This window comes from Pygoscelis adeliae, unplaced genomic scaffold (genome assembly GCF_000699105.1).
Source record: "Pygoscelis adeliae isolate BGI_AS28 unplaced genomic scaffold, ASM69910v1 Scaffold98, whole genome shotgun sequence".
Lineage (NCBI taxonomy): Eukaryota > Metazoa > Chordata > Aves > Sphenisciformes > Spheniscidae > Pygoscelis > Pygoscelis adeliae.
The window spans coordinates 4,419,132-4,426,862 of NW_008825547.1; the positions used below are offsets into that span (position 1 = coordinate 4,419,132).

Genomic DNA, 7,731 nt, shown 5'->3' on the forward strand with positions numbered 1-7,731 from the left:
GGGGAAGCAGTCGACGCTCAGTTTTGGTGGTGTTCTCTTCCTTCTGCCTGTGTGGTCTGTCCTGGTGAGAAATCGGTAGCCTGTGTGGCTGTCGTCCCTCAAAGGGGTGGTTCTAGGCATCATGGGTAGGAGCGGGAGAGGAGAGAGTATTGCGTGCTCCAGCCCAAAATGCAAAGTCCGCTGCAAAATGTTGTCTGTCTGTAATCATTAAGCATTAAAGGTGTGCACCGGGCTCAGTCAACAGAGCATGAACGGTGAAATTCTCACTCCAGTGATCGTAAACACGAGACCTGGGACCAGCGGTGCCTGATGGGCTCTCCCTGCCTGCAGTTACTCAGCTGCCCACAGCCTTACCCTCAACGCTGCCTGAGACTCCAGTGCACGCAACAGCATTTTTTTTGGTCGCAATAGCAACAGCAGCAAACTATAACTGTTTTTTATGAGCTTCTCTGCCTGTTTGGGGTTTTGAGGTTGTTTTTGTTTGGGTTGGTTCCCCCCCCGCCCCTTCAGTGCAACCTTTATGCTTCCTAACTCCAGGATTTGGTTTTACTCTTCCCCCAAAACTTGGGATTTTGACACCTCCAAAGCACAGTTTACAGCTTGCTTTTTGCCACAGCTGGGTGTCTCAAATGCCAAGTACCCTGCAAACCAGAGCCTAGCGTCTCTCGCCTCAGCACAGCATGTGAAGCGATGACTATTTATCTCTAGTTCTGAAGTCCTGTTATTTTTGTGGCTTGGGGTGAAGAGAGATTTTTCAGTCACAAGAAAGCCAGCCAAAGATGTGTTTTACGTGATATTTCATGTGAATAAAAGGTTTGGGGTTTTGCCTCTTTTCCTGTGCATTGACTGATTTACTTTTTGTTCTTTGTTTTTCAGGTGGCTTCCTTAGCAGGGCCAGGAGGGAAAGTTGAAATAGAACAAAACTTTCTCAATAACAAACTGAAGACAATAACAGCTTATTTTGGTGATCTAATAAGGCATGACATCTCCTGAACTCCGTGTGGATTCTTCCAAACCCAACCTCCCTGACTGCTGCTTTGCTTAAGCTTTTGTACAGCTGGCTGATCAAAAATGACTTAAAGCCGTTTTCCACTTTAATTTCTGTTTACAGAAAAATTGTTCTGTTTATTGCTACTGTCAATAAATGTTTTATAATAATTTTGACAAAATTCTAAACATAGAGTAGCTGTCAATGTAGGAAAAAAGATATTTATAAAATGCAGTCTTGCAAGGTTCAAGTCCAGCCACTTGAAGGGGAGTTCAGGATTTCTTTGCAACTCCCACGTGTGCTACTTCTGTACTTGCTCTGGTTTTGAGCATTCAGAGGGTCAAGAAGAATAGCAGGAAAGCTGCTGTGTGTCAAGAACTGCTGTCCGTGCTTGAGAAACAAAAGCATCTGAACATCAGGTGGAACTAGGAGGTCAGGTACACCACCAGAGGTTAACCGCAGTTCACCTCTCTGGCTCCACGCTCGCTGGGAAACCTTTTCAGCTTTTCTTTGTAGGATGAAGGTCCACACATTTCTTACAGCGAGTACTCCGGCTTGTTGCAGCACAGGGAGAGCGCGGGGCATGTTTGTGGCTGGTGGCAGGGCTCTACCCTCTGGGTTTTTTTTCATTTTTTTCCTCCTTGCCAACCCTCTTTGTTACAAGGATATTTTGAAGAAACCATCTGACTGGAGGTTTGTCTCAGTTACCAGAGGGATATGTGTCCCCCTTCTTTTTGAGGCCTTTTGGATCCTTGCACAGGCTTCAGGGAGGGCAGAGGGAGCCCAGCTCTGCCTGGGGAGGGCTCTCCACTCCCACTCGGGTTTGGAAGGGAAGAGTGGCTTTTGGGTACTAATCCAAGCAGAAAAGGAGGCAGGTGAGAAGTGTCTAGGGCATGGCTATGGCGCTCTCACTGCAGTGCACTTACAGTAAGTACCCAAGATCAATTTTGAGCCTGTTTTTGAGGTAAGAGTGTAGGAATATAGTTTGTAAGACAATAAATTAGTGCTGCTTCTCGTCTGCTTGGAGTGCAGCAGGACACTGAAGGCAGCAGAGACTAAGCACTAATCCATGCATTAGTGTTGACAAACAAAACTCTATAGAATAACTATGTAGAATAACCAAATTAGAGGATTCTTTTTTTTTCCCCCTTAAGGAATGAAATTCAACTCTTCAAATCAGTTAGGAGACCAAAGTGTTTGTGTGTGTATGGGATGTTAAAAAACACGTATGCAACCCGACTCGGTGCAAGTTTGCAGTGCACTAAAATAAACAAACTTGGGACATCATTTTTTTCTGATGTTACTGTCCAGCCAGTACCAGACAAGGGCTAAACTGTTAATGACCGTTACATCCATGCTTCGTGTAAGGTGTTTTAGATTACTTTGAAGATAATTTGACTCTGCATCACTGCATTTTGCCACTGTACTACAGCGAGGAAGAAGTGCTGTGATATTGACACAGAGGCTGGCACTATTTAAAGGGAATTGTAAAGGAAAGAAATTATCTGCTCTTCAGTATCCTGTAGAAGTTTGTTACTAGGAGGCAGGGGAGGTTGGCAAGAGTGCTACTCTTACAGGAGGTCCAAACCTACTGTAGCAGTGGCACATGAATGTAATGATGCTGTTAAGTTTTCACTACAAACTACAAAAAAAATCCAGGAGAGTCATGAAGCCAAATGAAGAATAAATTAATTTATGCTGTGTATGCCACAGTAGTCAGACTTTGTTCAGTGCCCAGTATGCAAAATGTGGAAGCTGAAATATGACATAAAAGGTACAACATGTACTGTTTTAATGTTTACTTCCAACATAATGAACTTACTGGGTAAAAGGAACGATTTATCAAAGGTCTCTGTTGAGCTTTGCAAGCACATGAAGCACCAAAAGCGGAGGAATATCCTTGTTCGTGGCTGTTCCTCTCTGTAACCAACAAGTGCAAAAGGTCTTGTTTTTATTTTTTTGTTTAAGTACAACTTGAGGTCAGACTACACTCTGCTGGGTTGTGATAAATGTTTGCCCTCAGCTTCCCACTCAGAACAGGTGAAGTTCCCCAAGGCTGTGAATCGGTCAGTCTGTTAAGCCTAAAATACATCTATGAGTATTTTTACTTCATTGTTAGTAATTTCAACCAACAAACACTTCATGGAGGACAGTTTCATTCATGATACGAGTTTCTGTAAAACGTTATTCTGCTTTATATTGTAGAAATAAAGTTAACATGGGCTGAGACACAGTTAAATTTCTGGACATCTCATGCCCAGAGTTTTAATACCCTTTTTGGATTCAAGTAGTATTTTGCATATGATATGTTAGGCTACAAAGAAGTTATGTTGCTACTGTAAAGTAAATACTCAAAGAGGTTTGGTCTTGTACCAATTTTAAGCCACAAAATAAGCTGTAGGAAAAATGCAGAATTTTTTTTTTTGTAGTTAACTAATATTTGGACTAAATGCAATAAATACATACTGTTTTATACTTTCCACTGTGCTCTTGAGCTCCTAATCTCTTAGGTTTATCTTAATTAAATCCAATATTAAACAAAACCTATCAGTTTCTTTTTCTGGTGTGTGGTATGAAGAGAAGCGATGGAACACACAGTTAAAACAAGAGCATTACAAGGCTGAAGCCTAATTGCAAATTCTAAGGGGAGCAGAGCATCAGCAGGGCTGAGCAGCCCTCTCTTCGTGGCAGGACAGTTAGTGTTGTGCCCTTCTCTGAAGGAGGCCCCGTTAGTGTTATGATAAAAAATCACTGTTCCATGAAGTTCTCGTGCAGGTTTTAGAAAATCTTCCCCAAATGCAGTGGTTCTGAAGTAGCATCTGGGTCTATATGTGCAACTCAGGGATTATGTAAACAAATTAATGTTACAACACAGTGACCATGGTTACATTTAGAAAAGGGAAACCCCATAAACAGCACAAGGAAAAAATTACTTGCAGTAACTCATTGAACAAATCAGTAGAAAATTGGGTCATTTTCACTTGGTTTACTCTCTCTGCTTTCATATGCCTCATACTCACTGTTTGCTTTAACTGTCCTTCCCCCCCACCCCGCCACTAATCTTTCCACCTCCTAATACCAAGAAAGGAGGGTAGTCCTAGCAAGTAGCATGAACTAATTTAGCATTGCTAGTTTAGCCTTTCCAACACAAAAAATCTTGGTATTCCCGCCACTGGAATATCTTGGTGTGGTCCAGAGTACTTAAAAAAGGTTGCTTTTCAGTGGTGAGGAAGTTTTAGATTTCTGTATGAAAACAGAACAGAGATATTTTTGCAAGTGTGTGGTGCAGCGGCGAAGGAATAAATGCTCTAAAACCAGACTTGACATCGATTCAGACCCTCTCCTGTTTCAGCTGTCAGACGGTGAACCTGTCGAGCGGTCCAGCCTGCTCCATCGGTGTATTACCCATTCACACACTCCAGGGAAGTACTTGTAAGAATGATGCTGTGTTGATTCAGTTAAGTGAAGTCCCCCAAATCCCCAAAGTAATTAATACAAAAAAAAAAAGAAAAGGCAACTTGTTACGCGGGAGGCTGCAGAAGTGATCACTAGCTGAAAGGAAGCAACAGGAACAGCTAAAACCAGCTGGAGTGATTGAATCTAGTGAGGCTGGAGATTTACCCAAGCGGTGAAAATCCTAGCTGCAACCATGAAGGGAGGAGGCTGGAGGAATGGCTGACTCTGCAAACAGGGCTCGTCCACCCCAGAGTTTGGCTTCCACCTCTACTCAGCGTGGTCCTGTGGTGTCTCTTAAAGATGCCCGAGGCTTTGGTAGTGCCTGAGCGATGCTGTGAGCAGGGCTGTTGCCCGGGGCAGAGGTGGGGATGGCAGCAGCCCGCCTGGGAGCCCTGACTGCGGCTGGGCTCTGCTCGAGGGTTTCCCTGTGCCGGGGAATTCCCCAGCCGGGCTGCGCACATAGCTCTGCAGAACCCCTGCAACGTACAGCAGGGTCCCACCATATACCTTCTCTTTCTCCTACCAACCTGAGTCAGCCCTGGATTTCTCCATATAAAGACCCAAGGATCGGTGTCTTTTTAGCACGTGTCACGACAGGGCTATCTCTGGGTGTCAGGGAGCATGGTTCTGCCATCAGCCCCTTGTGCACTCTTCTTCAAGTCTCATGCAAATGCGTTTTCTGAGCTCTTCCTTTCGGCACATCTCTGAGGTCTTGGCCTGTCACCTCGCGACGTTCCAAAACCGGAGTGAGTTTCAAAGTGCTTCCCAGCAGCACAGGCTTCACTGAAAACCCGAAACGTCGCTCTGGGCTTCTGGGTTCTCAGACCGCTGAGGAAAAAAAAGTACTGTTGGAGGCAGTCTAGGTCTGAAGACAGCGTGATCCTTCCTGTCTCTCTCTGTGGCTCAACTAATTTTCTTCCTTTTTCTCAAGGCTGTGCTGCAATCTTGTTGTGAAACCCCTGTGGTTTATTAGGGGAGTGCAATGGCATCACCAGAGCTTTAGCACTGCATAAACATGAGTAAAGAGGCTGCCAGTGTGCCTTTGTTGTTTTGGGAGTAATGAAATACCTTTCCCCAATCTCTTATCCTAAAAATGTGGCCAAAGAATGGGCATCAAAGAGGATATTCCTCTGCATAGTTATTGCAGGTTGAACTTATCATATCAGTGCACCGCTATCTAGAGGTCTGGGGGTTCGTCACATTGTCACAGTGTCAGACACAGCAATGGTGATGGTGGCAAGAGCTTTTGTGAAAGGCAGTGTTATGATCTGACAGCAAAACCCATCCTAAGGTATTAATTAAATTGTTCCAGGCACCGGCACAGCCTATGATTATGCCAAACAGGGGAGCAAATTGTACGCTCTGCTTTTCCCCGTATACACCAACTTAATCTGAAAGTCTGCCTAGGAAGGTTAAATACGGACAGCTTTGCCCAAGAAAACTCCGAACTGGCAGAGCCCATCGCCCGGAGGGTCACTCCAGGGGGCACCATCCGTGCCAAACATCCCTGCTGCTGCAGGAATGATTTCCGTGGATGCAGGTTGCAGCTGGGCTTATCCAAGGGGTTCCCTCGGACCTCAGAGCGTTTGAATGTTCCCAGCAGACGCAATGTTATCTGCAGCTCAGGCTCAGACCTGTACTTTTGGAAAGCGACCATCCCCAGACAGGAAGCTGGAGTTCCCCAGGAAGCGGCTGTGCGGGGAACCCCGGGCTGCGGCTCCTGCTGTGGGAGAAACAACGTTCCACGAAGTGCTTTTAATGCTGGGTTTTGACACTGAGAAGCCCAGTTCTCCCAAGAAAAGCGAGTCTCGTGGAGGTTCTTCACCTAATACGGAAATTAGCAGCCAGGATATTCATTAACCGTGTCTAGAAGAGATGCTGTTAAGAGTCAGGTGTAAGAACAGCCTTTGCGGTCATGTAATGTAGAGCGGGACGTCTCCTACCAGCAAGTGCTCCTGATGGCTCAGGAACGAGCCGAGTACTGGGAGCAGGACAGAGCGCAGGGCCAACGGGGCAGTGTTCAGGCTGTAGAGCTGAATGCCGTGGTGCCTGGATCGTAGCTTCTGCAAGACACACTGCTTGTGTCCACTTTTACTCTTGTTGCCAAGTTTTGTGACTTTACTGGCAATCTTTTGATTTTTTTCTGCAGTTTGTAAAGAGCATTGTCTGAAAAAAAAAAAAGAGCTTTCATCTAAAAATAAATCTGTAGTCCTTGCAGTTAAAAAAAAAACAAACAAAAACAGCTGACACAAAAACAAGACCTGGATGCATTATAATAGTTCAGAAATCAGATAAGAATGTCCAAAATGTAACTATTTTGCAATTGCTTAGTAGGCAGGTCCACCTCATGGTTTGGCCTGAGGCACAGAGATGGAGAGAGGCTGACATGATTTTTCAGCATTTGGGATTGACCATGCTGCTTGTCTCTGTTGCTGCTCTGATTTCTCAGCTTTGTTTAAAGACTGGGGGCATTTATTATAAATAAGTTAAAGTAGGAAACAGTCTGACTTCTTGCACATTTATTTTCTCTGTTAATGAGAAGAATGACCTAATCCAAAATTATTGTCACATGTTATAAAAATTCAAAGTGGAGAAATCATTTAATTTCTTTGCAAGTAGAAAACCAGTTCACAAATGGATGCAGTGGCTGCAGAATCAAGGTCTGCCAAGAAGAAATCCAATTGGGCTAATTTGGCAAAATTCACACTGTTCAGTTAGCTAAAAAAAATGAGCTATACCAGCACAGAAGACTCAGAAAACCCTGGAAGATTCGTGATCTCAACTCAGCCCAGAGGAGAAACCAATGGTGAGCAGCTGTTTGACAGCTATGAACCATGGCAGAAGTGAACTCGAGTATGTGGCCAGCTCAGAGCATGTGGACAGACATGATAAGTGGTGGGGATTAGGGACCTGGGAAAACTGCCAGGAGAAGAAATTCCAAGGAGCAGGGGGTCCCAGCTTGGAAGTCAACTGCTTGGGTGAGAATTAAAAAGAGACAGAATTTATGGATTGTGGTTTATAGGTATCCAGTCTCGCAAAAAGTCCATGAGGTTTAAGAGAGAAAGAAAAAGCAGATCGTCATGCCCAGGCTAGTGCAGGTGTTTGCGGGAATGCCTGGGAGCAGACCTGGATTGGTTTGCTGGTGCTAAAGATGCTGCTGCCTTGCACAGCAGGACCCTTGTGAGAGGAATGGCAAAATCCATGGCAATTCACAATAACTTAGATAAAGGAATATTAAGAAAAGATCCAATTCATGCTGGAGTCCGGGTTGTGTTAACAACACACTA

The 7,731-nt window shown here is 44.6% G+C and overlaps 1 protein-coding gene across 1 annotated transcript in view; it reads left to right on the forward strand.

Annotated features, from left to right (window-relative positions):
- TGS1 (trimethylguanosine synthase 1) overlaps positions 1-1,163 on the forward strand; it is a 28,663-nt gene extending 27,500 nt beyond the window's left edge. The window contains exon 13 of the mRNA XM_009332105.1: positions 877-1,163. Coding sequence (XP_009330380.1) covers positions 877-993 — 117 coding nt within the window. The 3' untranslated portion in view covers positions 994-1,163. The remainder of the gene's footprint in view (positions 1-876) is intronic.
- The last annotated feature ends 6,568 nt before the right edge of the window (positions 1,164-7,731 follow it).